Below are 20,947 nucleotides of genomic sequence, written 5' to 3' on the forward strand. Positions count from 1 at the left end.
GATTGTCTCAGCTGGGTAATTAGGTAATTGAAATTCTATGAGGTCATTAGATCTCAGCAATAAGGTGCACCTCGTTAGGAAGCATCATGATTCGGAGTGCCTAACACAGCGGTGTCAAACTCGTGCCATGGAGGGCCGTGTGTATGCAGGTTTTCATTCCAGCCTCAGATCTTGATTATACAATTAGTTAAATTATTTGCTGAATTAGGGATGCAGGTTTGTGCACAATGGTGACCCGACGTCTATGGTGACCCGTATTGTCTAAATAAAAATTTTCTTATATTCTGTGCTTCAATGCAGTTAAACGCATATGGCTGAATGAGTAATTGGACTCAATTAAGGCAGCATTAATTGGTTGGAATGAAAACCTGCATATACACGGCCCTCCATGGCATGAGTTTGACACCACTGGCCTAACACCTAGTAAATGTATATAGCATGTGTTTGTAGCTCCTACAGACTCTGAATCAGAGTGCTTCCTAATAATCCAGATAAAGTTTTCTCCAGTGAACTTAATTTGGTAAACACGATGTTGCAAACACACGCGCTGATATAAAACGAAGTGCACCTTATTGCTGAGATCTAATCATCTCATGGAATTCGCATTTCTTAATTACCCAGCTGAGACAATCAGAGTGGTAGGGTATTTAAAGTCTAGAGGACGGATCCTCTGCATTATTTTACCTTCTATCATTATGGCAAGGGTTGTGCAGCTTGGACTATGGCTAGGTGTTTTGGGCTTTGTTTTGGCACAAGATCAAAGTAAACATTTTGGATCAAAAGGATTAGATGAAACTTTTCATAGATGCCAAGTTGATTCCTTTGCAAGAGTGCTATGTGGAGACCCTGCTATTAGTAGTACGGACTGCGAAGCCCTCAATTGCTGCTTTGATCAACAGTGCTATTTTGCAAATGAAGGTGAGGGGGCTGCATGATCGTTCTTGTTAGCAGCTCTGATCATGTCTGCCTCTGCCTGTTTTAATGTTTCTGTTCTTCCTACCAGTTACTGTCCACTGTCTCCGGGATGGCCAGTTCATGGTTGTAGTGTCCAGAGCTGCCACCTTGCCTCTGCTTGACCTTCCTTCTGTGAACTTGCTGGAGGGCCCCAGTGGTGGTTACTGTGGTCCTGTTAGTGCCTCTCCTGCTTTTGCGGTCTTCCAATTTCCAGTCAGTGACTGTGGAACCACAGTGAGGGTAGGTTGCATGCCATGGGAGTGACCCTTTCTACATTGTACTGTGTATCTGTACTAACCGCTTGCTTCCCCTTCATCTTCAGGTGGAAGGGGATTATGTGATCTATGAGAACAAGATGTCCTCCACATATGAAGTGGGCGTTGGCCCTTTAGGTTCCATCACAAGGGACAGTATTTATGAGTAAGTGGTGGGTTTCTGTCATTGCCTATTTCTCCTCTGCTTTTGTTACTAACTTGTGGTTCTTTCTCCAGGCTGTCCTTCCAGTGCAGGTATTTTGGCAGTGCTGTGGTTTCTCTGGTGGCTGAGGTGAATACGGTGCCTCCTCCCCTTCCGGTAGCTGCTCCAGGGCCCCTTCGTGTTGAGCTCAGACTGGCTAGCGGTCAATGTGACTCCAAAGGAGCACATGGATGTGCTGATGGTAAGACTGAATAATGGAAATTTAATGAACCCTCCACCCTCCCATATCCATTTGGTAGTAACACTTTTCCTTCCCTTTGTAGCGGTGTACAGCGACTACTACGGAGATGCGGACTACCCTGTGACCAAGGTGCTACGGGAACCTGTGTATGTGGAAGTGCGGATCTTGGAGAGGACCGACCCAAACCTTGTCCTGCTTCTGGAACACTGCTGGGCTACATCCACCTCCAGCCCCCTCAGCCTACCCCAGTGGAGCCTTTTGGTTGATGGGTAACTAGCAACCTGAGTATTGCTGCTCAAATTTCTTCTGCCCCCTCAAATGCTGAACTGGAGTCTTTGCCCAGGTGTCCCTACCGTGATGACCGTTACCAGACATCCTTGGTTCCTGTAGATGCCTCTTCTGGACTTCTCTTCCCCAGCCACTACAAGCGGTTTATTGTGCAGATGTTTACCTTCGTGGATCCTGAATCCTTCGTTCCACTGAAGGAAACGGTATTTCATTTGTACGATTGCAGTTCTGAACATCCTGCCTAATCCATCAGTCTTCAACCCTAAATTCTCTCCTCAGGTGTTCATCCACTGTAGCACGGCAGTTTGCCACCCCTCTGCTACCGATCGCTGTGAACAGCGGTGCAGCAGTGGAAAGCAAAGTGAGTGGTGCCCACCAATTGTGGCGCTAGTAGCTTCCAGGCTGCACTGATTGTCTAATGATTCTTTCTTGTGGTTCTTCATTCCAGGAAGGTCAATTGCTCCTGTAGTCAAGCGGTCCCCTGAGGAAACGGCTATCGTTTCCAGTAAGCCTGTAGTCCTGACCAATACAGAGCTTACAGCCACAGACCAGAGGCTTCACAGTGAAGGTGAGTGAGATTCCCCTTAGCTGTCATGCTGGCTGCCTGTCTTGCGCTATAACCATTCCTTTCCTTGTTTCCAGTGCCCTCGTCTCTCCGCTATGGTCTCCTGGGAGTGGCTGCATGTGTTTTGCTAGTCTCCATCCTGGCATTGGCTGTCGCATGTGTAAAGCCATCTCCAATGGAACTGAAATGTGTGTGAAGTGTTAAAATAAATCTCTTGGAAAATGTATGGTCCGTTTCGGTTTTCCTTGTAAAAGACTTGGTTGTTGTAGCTGGCAAATGTCCAACTGAAACCTAGGTTCTTCTAACCATTTATTTGAACAGCCTGCAACTGCAAGAGTGCACTAACTACTGAATGGAAGGCCTTGTCTTTCCATAGGCAGTAAGGTCTATGAATCAGTCTTGCCATTTCCAAAGAAATCAAATGATTCCACCCTAATGTTTGGGATGAAGGTGAGGAATGGGATTTTATTTATTTTTTTACCTTGTATACAGATCCTTACAATGCTGAAGTGATTTAAACTGGAACTTCAGGTAACTTAATGTTTGTTGGCCAGGCCTGGAATACTTGTGTTTGAAGTTTGCACTGGTCACGTTTAATGGCGGGTGTGCTGGCCTGTTGGTCTTTCTCTTGTACATGTTTCTCACTTGGTCATCAGTCACTGAAGCTTTGATCTTGCGTCATTAAAACTGAGTTCTCCCAAATGACACTTATGATCACCAATACTGAGCAAACAAAAGCCAACGGAATACTACCACAGCATTAAATTCTCCCTTGTGGTTTATTCTGGAAGCAATGTTTAGATGGAGATCTTCCAATATTGAGTAGCCTTGTGTTGAAGAAATGTACAATGGCCATACATGTGAGAATTTACTGAACTAGCTAACTGCCTCATGAATTCATAATATCGCTTGTTATAATCAAGTCAAAATGGTCTGCATGCTATTCTCAGGTCTGTGCTTATCACTTCCTGCTGAGTCACCAAGACTTGGTCTGCTATATCTGCATTATTTACATGACATTGATCACCTTGCACCTATAACCATGCTTACAGGTTGAGCCTTAACATTGACTTCTGGCACTTCAGGAATTGGATTTGATGGATCAGAAGTTTAGATGTCTGTCTTTTGGTTACTTACTACACAAGTACAATTACTAGATTCTGTCTTCAACATCAACATTTTGCCTCAAGGCAATTGTACCTCAAACACATTACTGTTTAGTGTTGGACATTAACTAGTGCCTGTTCCAATAGGACTATTGGCTAAATTGCTATCCACCAAATGAGTCCGCAGTCCGCTGTAGTCCCATGCTTTTCAGTAACCGAATAAAGCCTCGCAAACAGAAGGCACATCTCTTCTCGGGTTGCCCCATGCAAACGGGGGAAAAAAGAACGCAAGCACCAGAGAGTCGAATTGTGAAATCACTCGTATCTGAGCATTAGCTATACCAGTAACAAGCACACAGTCTGCAGTACATACAGACTCACGCATCATTCCACAGAAACTGCTACTGGCTATGCATGTAAAATAGAAACAATTTAATGTGTTCCATCAGCAATATATTTGATATGTTCATTTATTTTGTATACGACAATTATACGCCTTAACACAACTGTACCGAACTGAAATCACGCATGTACGATCCTACAACAGATGCTACATGTTATCAGTATTTCTTTGCTTAAAAAGGATCAGTAGCCTACTATGTTCGTCTTGCAGCAATAAAATAAAATATGGAAACATTGGCTTCACCATTCCATTTCTATGCTCAAAACAAAACAGACTGACCGGGCGGTTCTGCTGCCAATTTGCTACTGTCAACAAGCTTTGAATTCTGCTCTGTTGGTTTGTGTAAGTGTATGTCTTGCTGAAAAGACAAGTTCAGTGCATCCCTTCAGACGATGCTCATCCGGTGAACACGGACAAGGCCACGAGCCCGCCAGTCACGTGGCTACCTTTAAAAATGTTTTCATTCTGCGCCGAGTTCAGCAGACACTTGAAGATTGTTCCCGTGCTGCCCCTCTCTACGCCGACTGCAGAATTCTTGGAAAGGCCAGGTAGCAACTGCGCGCTAAACCACTGCACGTCAATGTAACGAAAGTAGAGGTATTTCTAACAATTTTATGAGACTTCTCAGATGTTGTTAATGATGTTCGTTTGGAACTTGCACGTTGCGTCTCTGCCGCGAAGTGAGTGGTGGAGGTCTTTTCGCTGGGTTCTTTGACTGCTGCGTGTTAGCAAACGCCAAACAAACGAAAGCTGCTCATAATGCAATGCAGAAGTTTTTCCGCTGTGCATGGTGCAATGATTTAATGGCGAACCCTCCTCCTCATACCCTTACGTTTTTTTTAAAGTAGCGTGGATGCTCAGAAATAATTCACGACTGCAGGTTTGTAGTTTAGCCTGCTGCCTGCGAAAGAAATAGGCTACGACAGTGCACTTCATGCACGCACGCACGCACGAGCCTGACAGTCTGACTGGGGCGATCTGCACAGAGGATTTGTAACTAAAAGTAGGTTTGTGACGACCTGACAGTTGCGCAGATTCAGTTAATTGATAACATGTGCAGTAGCCTGCGTTGCAGGCATTTTTAGTCTTCACGGACTGATGTGTGGGGAAATGGTAACTTGAGCTTCAATGCCTAATGACTTGTGTAACTATTTATATAATTACATTTTAAGCACGAGACATGTTTATTGCTTGTGGTGCTTGGACATTTTCAGGCCAGGGGTGTGTGACTGCATGCAGCACAATTAAAATGAGGTCAATTCTTGTTTAAAAAAAAAAAAAAAAGTTGATGTATTTCTGTATTTAGAAATTGTGCACTGATTTGACCATTTAAAACAACCAAGTCCTCTCTCCAAAGCTTGAGAATGCGTTATTTCTAGCATTGCTTTCTTCACGATTGCTGTCAGATTCAACGTAGCCATTTTTCAGATAAAGGAGGGTGCCCTTTCGACAAACGCATGCTATACTGTGTACGTCTCCCAGAACAGGAAACCCCTTTGGTCCATTTCAGGATGCTGCATAATTTCCTAGCCTGCAATGTTTGGGGTGTGATCACTTCAGGAAATTAACGTTTCCTGCCAGGATCAGGTGACGTTATTGGGACATGCCGGTTTTCATTTGGCGGTGAAATTACATTTTAAGAGTGCCACAGTTCACTCCCCAACATACAGTGAATTGTGATTTATTTTTCCTGTGCCCGTGCAGTCCAGTAACTTTTCATGGTTCACATCAAAAAGGGAAGTCAGTCCAGCCTCCAGGTCGATATAAATCCATTTGATATAAGGGACGATGAAGGCGTGAGAAAGATCAGCCTGTCGTTGTTGTTGCAGTACAGTATGGGAAGCAGCAAATACCTGCTATTCTGTCTAATGCAGGCCAGACTGAATTGCCTGTATTTTGTGGACCCCCCCCCCCCAGTTCATGCTCTCTCTGTCTTTTCTGTAGGCGGGCTAGCCCCTTGAAGATTCCTAGAGCCCAGAATGGCCAAATAGTGAATTAGAGATCCCTGACAATATTACAGCAAAAATGAGTCATTCGTCACTGCTAATCACATTATCAGCAGCAGGAAAGAGCATTCAGATGATAACCATCTGTATTTTAATATTATTATTATTATTCATATCATTATAGCAAAGACAATCTTAGTCCTTTTTTTATTCATTTGGAATGCCCAGTGTAAGCCCCATTATATCGCCGTAACAACCTCTGTCACTCAGAGGGGAGGTTGCACACAGGCAGACAGTCTTCTGAAGCAGGTGCAGCCAGCTGCCCCCTCTTTGCGTTCTGCCGCCCGCCAGCTGAGCTCAGCAGTTACGGGGCCTGATGGGGTCTGCGCAGCTGAGGCAGCTGGAACAGGCAGACCGTGGGCGCCCAATTGATCGGGAGGCGTCCCTGTTGTGCAATGAGGGGGGAAAGCCTCTGTGTGATGCCATCGTCCCGCGGGACTCTGGGCACTGTCAATACCGGCATGGTCAGGTTGTCGGTCCTGGACCATGTGTCTCATCAGTGTTCTCAAAAAAAAAAAAAAAAAAGTGACATGCCTCAGCTGGATGAAGTGTCTGGGTGTGTGGTCGTGCGCTGTTTAAAGATTCTGCTCTTTTTAGAGACTTGACTGTGAGAACGGACATTATGATTTTCCAATTATGAATATGAATTAAAATAAATGAAAAATTAATGATGTCGTCTTTAACAGCAAAATGACATGGTCTTTCCTCTCGGAAAGTAATAGCCTAATTCACGGTTAGACACGAGTGTGCGTGGTGGAACATGACGGAAGTTGTGCTTCGCTATCCGGTTCCCTTTCACAAAAAACCTCTAGGGCTAATTCTGCCGGGATGGGGGGGGCTGCCATTGACCCTGGGATTAAATCCGCTAAAGGCGCTGAAGTGCATTCATCTAACCCAAATGGGGAAATGCCTGTTTTTATCCAAAATCTCCCTGGAAAATTACTGTGATTTTTCTTGCACCTGGCGAGGCTCAGACAACACCTCATTCACGGTGCGCTCATCGGGCTAATTTCTGCACTTAGTGCGCACAATGGGCACCTCAAAATTGAGCATCATCATCGGTGTGTTTGTTCATTCCCTGGTGAACCTGTTGTGCATTGCTGTGCAAACCCCTGTGTTTAGAACACGGGGGAGTCTGTGATGGAAAAATACCAAGTGGATGCAAATTTGATGTTTGGTGTGCGTCTGCGAGAGATGATTGTGATTGCGTGGGGAACAAAGCTGAGGTTGTGAAGGTAGAACCAGCTGCCAGTCCACATTTTATTGTATGCCTGCAACTAGGGAAGCAAATTTTGTGCAATTTTGTTATTCGATCATCAGCACCCATTCATCGATTAATAGTGATTAACCGATAAGCTTAAAATCTAGGCTACAATATGGCCTAAAAAAAAGAATGACTCAAAATAGAACTTTTAATAAGTTGTATATATCAGAGCAGATTTATTAAAACATTCATTCATTATTGATTATTATTTATTAATGCCTCTACTTATATATACAATTACAATGACTGCTAAGATAACACAAGATTAATTATCGCCTTTAACCTTTTTGTTTTCAACAAAATCAGCAGTATTTTTATAAGCGCTGTAGGTAAACGCTAGGTGTTGTTTTTGTTGCACTGGAAATAATTTTAGCTGGTTTTCTGTTGGCCTGCTTTTGACAATACACCCACATACACGCTGCGTGCTGTAAATTCAGATCACGAACCTGGGGCCGTAGGGCTGACTTTGTGAGAATTGAGTCTTTATAGACAGAGAGGCTCCGATTGGCTTAGGGGGTGGTCCGGACCCCATATGGGGGGAAGCAATTCCCCGCTGATGTGGCAGCGCTGGACAGCTGTAGCACCCAGTCTGTTGGGCATGCTCAGTGGCAGCCTGGGGGATTGTGGGGGCACCAGACGCAGGCTTTTGTGCTTCGTGCTCCAGCTGATGCGCGGCTTTATAGAACTACTTCTCCTAAAAAAAAAAAAAAGAAAATGTATGAGCAAGCAGGTAAGCAGTGGAGACAAAGAGACAAACGCACCGCTTTTATAAATCCCACTGACTTTATAAATCTGTGGGATTTATAAAAGGGTGAAACCTGGTTATTTGAGTATGTGTACTGTAGCCATATTGAGGGATTGGTGTCATTTACGGTTTCAGGAAGAAAACTCTTCTGTAGTCTGAATGGGTGATCTATGACGGGCCACTCTTTACATTTCAGCTTGTTCTGTAATTCATTTTTTCACAGTAATATTTGTGCCACAGGAGCAGTGTTGTGTATTACCAGTAGAGGGACTCCGATGTCTTCTCTCTGGCCATTGGCGTACTTCACAGATAATTTCTCCTATGCTTTCAGCTTTTCTCTGGGATATAAAATCACGGTCACGATGAAGATGAGGATGAATATTATTCAAGGGAAATTTACGATGCGCGACAGCTGAAATTCACAACTTGTGCTATTGAACAAAATAGAAGACTGCGCTCATCAAAATGGAAGTGGTGCCGATCCCGGGAGAAGCTATTAAAAGGGAAATGTGCCTCTTGTGTTCAGAAATGGGCTCCAGGTTTGTCCAGATGGGCAGATCATCTCTCACCCTCGTTCTGCCCTCGATCCGAATGAGTCATTCACGAAACTAGGACTCCACTGGAGGGCTGTTCAGGGGTGCCCCCCCACCCACCCCCCTTCCGCATTCAAGGCACGGTGCGCACAGACAAAAGGACTTTGGCCTGGGGGGGTGCGGCTGTCAATTTCCCCATCCATTCTGACCAGCTTCGCACTTCCTGGTGGGGGGGTGGGAGGGGGGTGTGGGTATTGATTGCTTCCGTGCCCAGTGCCTAGCTGAACTCCGCTTTTCAGTCTGCCAATCGCAGAACCGGATTTGGGTGACCTCGTAAATTAGTGTTAAATTAACGCTCATGTGCAGTTCTATAATTTAGTTCTCCTCACTGGATTCAACCCGGACAATAGAAATGGCTTCATTCTCAGTTTTTGCGGTGTCATTAAAAATCAGTCATTTAGGAGGGTGCTTGGAAGAGAGAAGCTTAAGGCAGACATATTATGTTAATTAAAAAAAAAAAAAATTAAAAAAAAAAAACTTTGTTTCCATATTTACATCTCAGTAAAATAGTGAAATGACATGCTTACTGTGGGTGCTAAACCATGTTAAGAACCAAAGACCAAAAGATAAAGTCAGGAAAAAGTCTTGTAAATTGTGAAATAAAAATATGATAGCTGTAATTCAGTATTTAAGACCATGCTTATGTAGCAGTCTTTGCCTGGTAACATATATTTTGGCTTTAACGAACACACATTACTTTCTGATTGATTTTGACTCCCTTTGTGCTGGTCTCTGTGACCCTTTGCTGTTTTTGGAGCAGATGTTAACAGTCACCCCCCCCCCCCCCCATTTAAAGCAGCCCCCTCCAAGGTGTCTAATTAGCAATACCACAAAAGGACTCACAGATGTCATAATTGTACTCGCCCTCTGATTGCACCCATTCTATCTATCTTTCTTTTCTTTTTTTTCATGCTAGGCGAGCTAGGGCATTGAACCCCATCTCAATCTGATTATCCATATTGGGTAGCTGGGATGGAGGTAAACCGTGGCGCTGGCTTTAAAAGTGCAGCTAAGAGGACGCTCATGTTAAAATGAATGACCTGGAGGAAATATCATCAAACACGGCGGACATCATCAGATCAAAATACAGGTAGATGCAAGAGTGACGTCAACGAAGGTGAATTTTGCCAAAAAAATAAAATGTTGTCAGTTGATGTATTCTGATTTGCTGTGTAGCTGCCACTGATGAGGCGTCTAAGGCGTGGCTTTTGCCATTATACACTTTGTGATACCTGTCCATGTGGCTAGATTTTAGCCCTAAAATGACTACATTGCCTTTCTCAAGGACTCGGTCTGCTGCATCTGCAGTATGGTTCAACCACGGATCCATGATCAGTTGCTGCTCTGACCCATGCAACACACTGCAGCACGTTGCGGACGCTTGAACGATCACATGACTTATTCAATACATAAAAAAAAAATTAAAAAAACATTTAATATTGAAATGTTCATTATATTTTAAAATTGAACATTTTACACTTGATTTGTAATTTTGACATCCACTGTCGCTATAAGCCTTACTGCTAGTTGCACATGCAGAATTAGTATACATTTGTGTAGTCCGCTGTGCTTTTTTCAGGAGTGTTATCAGTTGTTTTATTAGGGCTTACAGTTATCCGCTGCAATTAAAGCATGATTAATAGCGGGATTATTCTCTGTTCGCCAGTGGAGCAAAGATTTAACGCGGACCCCGATTTTGTTTGCATAATCCACATCACCGACACACACACACACACACACACACACACACACACACACACACACACAAGATATAGCTTTCAATGTTGTCGGACATTTTGTACACAAATTCTATGTGATCTCATTTATTTTCCTCGTCTCTGAAAAGGGATTGGAAATTGAATGTCTGTCTATGGAGGGGACAAAAGAATCGGAAGAAAAGATGGGGGGGTGGGCGGGCGGGCGCGGGGGGGGGATTTCCCTTGGGGTGACCGCTACGGGACCCTCTCAATGCGATGGCAAAGCGAGGCCGACTGTTTTTGTTTAGATAGGGAGCAGCCGAATTCTCTGGGGGCACATTACATTACATTGCATTATGTATCTGCTTTGAACATGGCTTCATTCAGGGCGACTTTCCAGAGCTTACGTTTTTACATATTTATACAGACGGATATTTGCTGAAGCAGTCTGAGTTAAGTACCATGCCGAAGGTTATGTTCAGTTTAGGATTAGAACCCTGGCTACTGCTTATTATTCGGTGGCATTTTATATCGGTTATTATTATTATTATTATTATTCGGTGGCATTTTATATCGGTTATTCCACAAACCTAACCCTAACCCTAACCCTAACCCCCCCCCCTCCCCCCCCCCGTGCTGTAGTAGTCTTTATTTGGTTCCAGTGGGATTTGTGGTGGGTTCATACTGCTGAGCTGATGATATACTTGGTGATATACCTTACAGCAGCGTGGCATTTGCCTCTGATCAAACCTGTTGGCAGTCGTCCGTCATAGATGGGCTTCTCTTTGTCAGGTCACATCTGTCCCGTTAATGTGCTGTGTTTCCGTGCCACCTTTAAATGTTTGTGAAACAGTCCCATCTATGAGATCCGTTTGGAAAATTAGGTTTTTTGCCCTAAAGGTCTGAACCTGGTATTTCCAGGTAATCCTTGTCAGGTGAACTCCAGTTATCAAGCGAAATGTATAATCTGTGTAAGTTCACGCTCCTCTTCCTGCAGCCCTCCCCCATCCCCCCCCCCCCACCCCAAGCTCGCAGGCTCGAACCGGGGGGGGGGTTTATTTTTGCCCTAATTTCTCTCTTGGGAAGGGCGATAACGTGTCGTAGTTGCGTAACCGTGACGCCGTGGCCTGGATGTTGAGCCACATCTGGCCTGACGCGCTGCACGCGTAACCGTGGTAGCGTGTGTCAGTAGGGCCCATCCGACGCCCCGGTTGCATAAGAGGGCTTAGCTCCCCAGCCCTACGGCCGTCCTCTTCAGGGAAGCGGCTTACGGTCTTTCGCGCATCGGCGATTGCCAGTGTACCCCAAGGGTAGACCTTTGATGTCATCTGCCTCTTATCAAACGGTTAGACCCTCTCTGGTGGGTTGGGAGTGCAGGGCTAAAATGAGCTTTTTGGGGAAGGAATAATGGCTGTCAAGATGTGGTTGGGACACAGCCAGGTACTTGTGTGGTCTCACTATGTGATATCAGATAATGGGATTGTACCTCTGTAGCAAATCTTTTGTTAGATAAGTTACATTGTGAAATGCTTAAGACTCAGTTGGTTAGTGGAGTATTACTACAAGCAGACCTGATTAGGCTAGGATCTGTTGTTTTTGAGTTATGATACCATTTCACTGGCTGATGGACTAATGGGAACTAATTACTTTTTTGAAAGAGAATGAATGAATGATTTTTCACCTTAGCCTGTTCTACTAACACATACAGAAATAAGCACCCTTTTTTAAAATTGAGAAGAAATGAAGAATGAGAGGAATTATGGGAATTAGGTTCTGTATGTCTTAAAAATGACATATATTCTTCCTGAAATAGGTTCAGGCAAATTGAAATCCCCCCAGTTGTGACATTGGATCTGAACCTCCCTGACCTTTGACCCCTGGGTCCCCTGGTATGGAAGGTCAATGCTAATGTGGTGTGAGTGCCAGAGCCAGGATTTGTAAATGAGTGGCATGCGTGAACTGAAGGGTTTAGTTATTCCCAGATTTTTGTCACATGACTAATGGCATGCTCTCTCCTCCCACTCCAATACCCCCCCCCCCCCTTACCCCAGTTCCCAGTTTTACAGAGGGCCACTGTGGAGTGAGCCATGACCTCGGATGGATGTCTGGACAACACAGATCCACTGAAGAGGCTCTCCCTGGAAAGTGGCGTTGTGGTAAGCGATGGTGTTCCCTGAGGTCTTCAAACAGATCATTCACACGTAGACCACATATGACCTGATTTTGAATGAGTGATGATTCACTTGTGTTATATACAGTATATTTCAACCCAGGTACCGATTTTTGAATGACATTCAATATTAACTTTAAACATTGTTTTTTTACAGTCAAAATAATATATTGTAATGGTGGAAAGTGCATCATGCACACTCAGTGCATCATATACTCTACATTCATCAGTTGAACTGTTCTTGGCTGTAGGCCCCATTTGTATTAATTTTTCCATGCTTTTTGAGATTGCTGGGGATGTTGGTGAGGTTTTCCAAGCAAGACTGTAGATTGCAAATTTTGGTGGATTTACCTGGAAATGAACTTTTTCAATGTGGCTTAGAGGGCCATATGTACAATACTGTAATTACATGGCTCTGGAAGATGTTAAGGGCATATTATTGGTTGATTATTGAGCTGTGCAGTGAGTATCTGCAAATAAAATTTCAAAGTGCATAACTCTCTTAGTATTAGATCATCATTATCTCTTTACAGCACATAACATTATTAGACGTCATTACCAGGAGATGCATTTTTGGTGTCATAACTAAACCGATTATGTGAGGTCATGATTTGATTTATGGAAGATATAATATATAAGTGATCATGGTTATCATTATAACCATAAACCCTTTAGGCTTGAGCTAATTGAGTTTTTACTCCGTTTGCCCTGGTCATCACAATTAGCACTGCGATTCCAGGTCTTTTTGTGATCCACCTTTGGCAGAAATTACCTTTAAAAAAAAAAATGTCATGCGGTATTCTTGTAAGTCCTTCTATATAAAGAGGTCATGAAAGAAAATATTCTGGTTTTTATTAATGTAAATAGCCTGCATGTGTTCATGTATGCAAAGATGACATTAAGGGGGTTTTCAGGGGCTGTGTTTTACAATGATATGGCACTGATATGTACAGTGTTTCCACATGGCAGGCCTGTGCCGTAAGGTGGGAGAACCATGTCTGTGGTCCTTTCAGTGTCTGTGATGCTGTGGTTAGAGCAGTGGGGTTTTTCAAGGCCTTCCACATCAAATGCTCCAGTATAAAAGGAGCTGTTCCATATGACAGGGTTATGGAAAGTTAAAGGTATAAAACTGTCAGTTTGACTGTATGAGGGGCCCTCTGGGTAGGCTTTTGTCTGCAATAGATTTCTCTTTCAAGCGACAGTTTTGCCAGGGATTTTTGGGCCCGTGTGACCCGTTGTGAATTTCATGTTTGACAGACATATCCAACGTTTCTTTGTGTAGGTCTGACAGACGGGTGAAATCTTATGATGCCTTGTGATGTAAATCATGTGCCTCCAAAAAAGACGATGGTCTAAACGAAAGCAGATCTTTTGATACGGTCTAGTCTGCAAGCATGGATGAGATTCCCACTGCAGCTCTGCAACGTCGCGTTCTTGCATGTTACTCTCATCCGAGTTTGTTTGTCGCGGAGTTCTTGCCCGGCTCAGCACAGAACAAAGATGACGTCTGTCATCTGTCAGCAGGTTGGATGGCTTGGCAATATATGGGTTCCAGGCTCCCATGGATGCTCTCTCTCTCTTCCTGTCTTCTCATAGGGAGTTCATTTTTTTAAATGAAAATCCGTCTCATCGTTCGTTAAACTATGAGATGATATGATAGAAAACCGTCTTGTTCCTTAGAGTTGAGTAGAGGTATTGTTCAGCTGCGTTTAGGGAAAGGTCCAAACATTTCCAAGTCTTTAATGTTGTTTAAATGAAGTATCAATTAAACAACATTAAAGGCTTGGCTTTTTAATGCAACCATACCCTTTTTATTGAAAAGCTTTAGTAGTGATAAAGCATTCAGCTGTCTTTGTCTTCTGCATCTGCTCTGTTTGATGAGCCCGTGTGCCCATTCAATATCAAACTGAAGCACCCAACCGGCCCCCCCCCCAACCACCCCCCGGCTACTGTACATCAATGCGTTTCAGCCCGCTTGTTTACGGTGAAGCAGCTTGGCGGTTTTGGCGGCTTCTGAAAGAAAGAAGTGAGAACACAAACGGCGGCGGGGGGGGGGAGGGCGGGGGGGGGGGCGGCGGCTGGGTATGTGATCCGGATGTGGAGCTTTCTCAGACGGCACGTTCCGCTTCTTTTTCGCTGTAATACTGTAAATATTTACCCTGCGTTCGCTGCGCCCCTGTGGACCCCCCATGGAGACTTGGCCCTGTCTGGGAGGTGCCGTGGAGTCAGACACACGGATGTTAGCAGCTGCCAGGACTGGCTCTCCGCTGAATTGTCTGGGCAGGCTGGTTTCCTCTTCCTTCTCGTGAATTTTGATACCTTTTTTTTTTTTTCATTTCTCACTTCAAACTGCTTCAGATCCTGGCTTATTGTTCTCTAGCCAGGCAATACTGTTTGTTCAATGCAAAGCAGTGGAATTGTACTCGTTGCTTATGACAGTGCAGTTATTTACCATTACATTTTGGCCTGCAGTGGAGTCTCCTATCCAGAGAAACTTACACAGATAATGTTTTTTTTTTTGAATACAATCCAATGTGTTTGAAATAGGCACTGATCCAGCAACCGTGGACAATGAGTACAACTATTTTGTAACATAATTATTGTAAACAATAAAAAAAGAATCAACTGTGAATTACATTATGTGATTTATTTGAAACAAACACGTGTAGTCTCTGGGAGCTGAGGATCAGGGATGTTTTAGAAAGACTGGGAAACTTTGTTAGAGCCACCATAATTTTATGTGGGCGAGTCACAGCGTGTCATTGAGTTATAGATTTATATAAAAGAGCTGTGTATTCAGTGGTGTTGTTAGCTGCTTGGTTTCACTAGTGTGGTGTATGTCAGAGACGGCTGGGGGCATGTTTTCTTTTCACTGCTGTTTAAGCACTTGATGACATGCAGGCTAATCTGGCCAGAGGAAGACAGGGGTGCAACTAGGCCATGGTGAGTGTGTGTGTGCATGTGTGTGCATGTGTGTGTGTACAAGCGTGTATGTGTGTTTGTGTGTGTGTGCATGCATGCGTGTGTGTGTGTACCTGTGTGTGTGTGTGTGCGCGTATGTCTGTGCGTGTGTGTGTGTGTGTGTGTGCACGTGTGTGTGTGCGTGCGTGTGCATGTGATCGTGGACGGTGTGTGTGTGTGTGTGTGTGCGTGTGCATGCATGCGTGTGTGTGTGCTTGTATGCATGCATGCGTGTGTGTGCATGTGTGCGTGCGTGTGTGTGCATGCGTGCATGTGTGTGCATGCGTGTGTGTGTGTGTTACATAAGCACTGCAGATACGGGCCGAGAGGAGTGTGTGGTTTATTTTTATCTGCTGGGTCTTGTGCAGCGGAGACTCTCAGCTGTGCACTGGACCGTAGCGGGACGCTCTTCCGCTGAACGGCCGGCGGCTAGCAGCGCTCAGAATAGGTCAGAGAATAGCCTCACCAGCGGCCGCGGTCGCGTACCGTCCCCTCACACAGCACACGCTCGCAGTTAGCCGCTCTCCTGCCCTCAGCGTCCTTTACTCGCGATTCGCTGTTTGTCAGTAGGTACGATTTCACGTGACGTAGGCTTCTGACACTACTGATAAAGCTTCACTCTGAGCCTAACGGAGGTGTGTGTGTGTATGTGTAGTGTGTATGCGAATGCTCGAACAATTACATAAAGAATGGGATTTAATATCCCCTATCCGTGGCATTCCGTAATTCTGAGTCGTACAAATTCACGTCTCGTTAAAATATATCGCGTGGACGCAGTCATGTGCCGCGGCTTTAACCGCCGATGATATTTGCTGTGCGAGTCAGTGTTTTACGCACGCTTCGCTGGGATCTTGAGCCCATTGCCACACACGAACGCAGTCGCTCCTGCGCACGAGCGAGCCGTCCAGCGTGACTCGGCCAAGCACATTGCTGCAGTCGCCAAGCTGAACCTGCCAGCGTTGTTCGTTCAAAGGGGGTTTAATTGTGGACGGTGATAATTGAAAAAATGAATGGAAAACGGTTGGGTGGGTTAACGATCGCATTCTGCAGATTGCTGATTAGGCATTCAAATTTTAAATTGTCCGTTGAGTGTGCCTTTCAGAGCGCTATTTGTCTCCATGGCTTCAGGGGGGCCCTACCTCATCATCAGGGTTCCAATTACAGGGGAGTTCTTGAAAAATACCTGAGCTCCCCCCCCCCCCCCTTAGTACACAATCTCAATTGCCACACCCCCTCCCCCCCCCAATCCCAGTTCCAGGATCTCGCATCAGACCCCCCCCCAGCCCAAAGGGTTATTTGAACCATGCTCACCGCGCTAAATTTCAGTTTTACTCAATTTTTCCTACATGTCATTTTTCTGGCTTTACTCTGCCCTTTTCTTTTATTGAGCATAGCGAGCCAGTTGGTCTGAAACTGGAGGGGCATTTCAAAGCCCTGAAACCAGGAGCTGCACCCAAAAAAAGATAAATTAGTTTAAAATCCACGCTACATTTAAGCGCAAATGATTTGGAAAACACCCTGGTGTGAGGTGCGCAGAGCAGAGTGGTTTTTTTCTTTAATCTGGGAACAGCCAGGAGTGGCACTGCCAACCGAGAGCATTTAAACCCAGCAGGGGGCCAATATCTGGGGGCCAGGGAGAGATAGACACGCTTTGCAGGGGAAGCTGAACCTCTGCCGTCGCCCGCAATGTCAGGGAATACAGATTGGAGAGCGGCACGACTGCCCAGACCAATGGTGCCAAAATGTAGGGAGAGATGAGTGTATCTAATGGCTCTAAGGCTTCTGAAACAGGACCACAGATGCAGTGGAAGGGGTTGCCCCTCAGGCTAAAGGCCAGGGGGGAGGAGGGGGGGGGGGGTTCAAATCCCAAGACGGGACACTGCTGTTGGGTCCTGTTGTGAAGTATCTCACCTGATTTACCCCAGAAGAACCCAGCTGTCTAAAATTTGCATGCTTTTACATGCATGCTCTCCATGATATTTTGCTGCCAAGACACATTGATAATTACAGTTTATATATATTAATGTTTTTATGGTCATTTGTGCCAACAGCTTATGTTTTGTTTTGTTTTTTTGTTATTACTTTCCCCATAGACCATGAGTAAGTAGACCGGCAATTGACTTCCATTAATACCCACAGTCCAGAATCAGTGAACTTTGATTGAATCCCTGCGGCTAATATCAAAACAAACAAGGGAAATAACAGGCTGTTTAACCGCTTCTCTGTGATGAGAAACGACATAGAGAGAGCAGAATCATAATGAGGCAGAGTCGGATGTGGCTCACAGTCCTGACCATCCTTAAATGGTCGACAGCGTGTTAGATAGGCTACATGGGGAGCATCTAAAGAGCTATGAAACTCAAATCAATTGATCATAGCAGGCTCTTTGACTCTCAATTTTCACCCCTTTAAAAATATGCTCTGTATGTTTTGTGAACAAGCTTGTATTTATTTTGAGGCATTTTCCAACTGTATTTGGCTATTCTCTCCCAGTCTTCATCTGATGTGACTTAATGTTAAAGCAATCATGCAACTTTAATTCATTTCTTTTTGATGACATTCACTTCTAGTATGATACAGTCACAGTTGACTATAAAGGTCATTGAGAGATTGTGTTATTTTTTATTTTTGTCCTAGTTCCACCTGTAGACCATTTAAATCCAGATACTACAGCCCCCCTAGGCTCAAAAAAGTAAAACAAATAATAAATAAAAATGTACTAATCGCACATTCTCACTTCATCATTGTATTCTGACTTAACACCTGTGTAGTTTACTTGGCTGTGGGACTTGAGAAATAGCATGTGAGGAGAACATGCATGACTGACATTCAGAGTGAATGGTGTGTAATATGTGTGGGCGGGTGGTATTACAAAAGGATTGAAGGGGGGGTAACGTGGGAAGCCGTGGGCCACACTTGTTCCCAGCACCCAAAATATGTGGAGCCAGAGTGTTTCAAATAAAGTTCCCCTCCAGGGGCGCCGTTGCCAAGAGACGCACTTACGGCCTTGTGATTGGCAGGTGACATACCAGACATACCTGCCATAGCCATGTGGTCCGTTGGGGGGAGGGGTCACCAGACTGTGGGAACACGGCAAGCCGGGCTCTTCAAGGTCACGTCTGTCATCGGCTCGGGGGGGGGGCGGGCGTACTTCGTGCAGAAATGCACTAGTCAGCGTTATCGAGAATATCCCACGTCCCCACCGACCGCGGAGTAGTCTGTCACGGCTTTCGCTGCGTCAGGAGTCTTTGAGGTACGATTGGCTCGTTTATGACGGCTGCCGTCTGTTCTTTACGGCTCAGGTCAATTAGTTAAATGCACTGTAACGGATACATTGCTTGAACAGTCTATAGTAAATATAATATATATATATATATAATTTAATTCTTTGGTAATTTGATGGCAAATTAAGGAATTGTTTGGATATATATGGATCTCATGTCGCACATTTGGGTTTTGACATCTGTGGTATGTTGAAATCTGAGATCTTTTTCCACCATATTTTGCAGTATTTTTAGGAGGTTTCAGCCCAACAGATGTGTACACCAAAACATCATGAATGTATCTGACAGCTGCTAAAATGGTTCGCACACTGAATTATGACTTTGGCCTACAGCAGACATTACTTTCTAATGATGGGATTTGCTAAATGAACCAAAAGAGGCTAGAATAATTTTTTTTAAAAACTGCAATGTGTCTGAATGCTTCACAAGCCAAAACCTTTTTTTTTCTTGGGCATATTTCTTGTATATTCCGTAGGGTTTCACTGATTGATTCATATCCATATTATCTGAAAACATAAAAGGATAAATAAATTAAAATATACTTAGACTGTGATTTTATAGCCATAAAAGCACCATACAGTATGTACAAAAAAATCATTCAATCCTGTTAAACTATTTTTGCAGTAAACATTCTTGTTATTCTGTAGCTATGGGCCATGGAAATTGTCTGTTTCCGGAGTTGAATAAGCTGTCCTTTTGTCTCCCCTTGAGTCAAGGGTGTCCAGTTAAACCTTTCTCCTCCCTGCCACGTTGAAGATCAAATCCATGACTCTGCAGTGTGCACCAGCTCTCACAAGTCTCACTGGTGTACAGTGTGCGAAGCTCCTGCAGCCATGCGTGCACGCGTGTGTGCACGTGTGCGCGTTTGTGTGCAGTATCTCTTTCCCTGTAAAATATGGATGATATATTGTAGGTAGCGTTCAATAATTCACCACGAGTCTGTGTGTTTCAGTGGAACTGTCGACTGTGAGTTCTGTGACAGGCACACGGTTGTTCTCTTGGTGTGGCGTCGTGCAGGCTCGTGTTTTACGATTGTCGATATTTTCCAGTAGCCTGTGCGTCACTCACTATCTCCTCAATATTCCTGTGACCTTGCGTGTTATGTGATTTCACAACAGTGTTATTTATTGAGGTATCTTAATAAAAATCAGAACCGAATGAGTCGGGAATGGCAGCAATCTTACTGGGAGAAGCCGATCATCAACGCTTAATGTGTGCAGAGATGAGAACGGGTCACTGGTGAAATGTTTTCCCCCTCGTTCTGGCAGGTCGCATCGCTTGGCTTAAATTTAAGTGGCCGTTTACAGTGCCTGCGTTTTGCATCTCGATGTGCAGCGTGGTCATGGCGCAGTTGTGGCTTGGGACCTGAAGCAAATAATAATAATAATAATAAATGCTCTGGGAGGCAAATGTCAGAGAAATCTTTCACTGGCGCGCTCTCTCTCTCTGTTTCTCTCTCTCTCTGTATCTCTCTCCCTCTCTCTATTTCTCTGTTTCTCTCTCTCTCTCTCTCTCTCCTCTCTCTCTCTCTCTCTCTCTCTCTCTCTCTCTCACTCTGTTTCTCTCTCTCTCTCCCTCTCTCCTCTCTATCTCTATTTCTCTCTCTGTGTTTCTCTCTCTCTCTCTCTCTCTCTCTCTCTCTCTCTCTCTCTCTGTGTTTCTCTGTTTCTCTCTTGTTTTCTCCCTCGCGTGCACATGCACACTCACTCACACAGTCCATTTCCTCCGCTGGCTGTAAACCCTCACTCTGCACTGAGCTCTTCCCAGCAGTTCCTGTCGAAGTGGAGAGGGGCCGGAATCGCAGAGAGCAGCTTTTTGGCTCTAGCGGGACACCATAGATTTTAGGGAAGTCTTTGTGCCTTTTTTTGGGATGGTCTGGGCCTCTGCTACAGGGTTACCTTTTCACGCCCGTGTTCGCAGCCCCCCTTGACCCCGTACCTTTCCCCGGATGAGGGGACGGATCCTGGAACAGGTGATTTCATCCGACCGGACGGACTGCTTAAATATTGACTGGGAGTGGGGCGGGGCGGGGTAGTGGGGAGGCCTTAGGGGCGGCATTTTCGTACGAAGCCGATTCCAGCCCACAAGCTTCCCGCGAACGGACCGGCGGGGACGCTCGCCTGCAGGAGAGACGACACGGCGGCCAGATACGCGAGCCACTGCAATGAGCCACCTTGGGGATCAGGCCCTGCCGTCGGTCTGTGGGAGGGTGCGCCGGGTTCCGCTGCTCCAGATATTGGCGGTAAGTGAGGG

General features: G+C 44.9%; 2 protein-coding genes across 7 annotated transcripts in view; both read left to right on the top strand.

The window, feature by feature from the left end:
• Positions 1-680: 680 nt before the first annotated feature.
• LOC135251762 (zona pellucida sperm-binding protein 4-like) lies at positions 681-2,689 on the top strand. The gene is made up of 9 exons (XM_064329517.1): positions 681-918; positions 1,004-1,194; positions 1,277-1,374; positions 1,446-1,612; positions 1,695-1,881; positions 1,956-2,103; positions 2,180-2,261; positions 2,349-2,468; positions 2,543-2,689. The coding sequence occupies exons 1-9, from the start codon at positions 696-698 to the stop codon at positions 2,659-2,661; spliced, it is 1,335 nt and encodes a 444-aa protein (XP_064185587.1). The 5' UTR covers positions 681-695; the 3' UTR covers positions 2,662-2,689.
• Positions 2,690-4,239: 1,550 nt separating this feature from the next.
• The window catches only part of LOC135251761 (nck-associated protein 5-like), a 157,926-nt gene continuing 141,218 nt past the window's right edge, over positions 4,240-20,947 (top strand). For 2 of the 6 annotated variants that reach the window (XM_064329508.1, XM_064329513.1), the window contains exons 1-2: positions 4,240-4,571; positions 12,331-12,435. In XM_064329508.1, coding sequence (XP_064185578.1) covers positions 12,367-12,435 — 69 coding nt within the window. In that variant the 5' untranslated portion in view covers positions 4,240-4,571; positions 12,331-12,366. Of the gene's footprint in view, positions 4,572-9,498; positions 9,700-12,330; positions 12,436-20,947 lie in introns of all 6 variants that reach the window. The other 4 variants (XM_064329512.1, XM_064329511.1, XM_064329510.1 and 1 more) reach the window with 4 other exon arrangements.

The sequence above is a fragment of the Anguilla rostrata genome, chromosome 3 (assembly GCF_018555375.3).
Source record: "Anguilla rostrata isolate EN2019 chromosome 3, ASM1855537v3, whole genome shotgun sequence".
In the NCBI taxonomy this organism is placed as follows: Eukaryota; Metazoa; Chordata; class Actinopteri; order Anguilliformes; family Anguillidae; genus Anguilla; species Anguilla rostrata.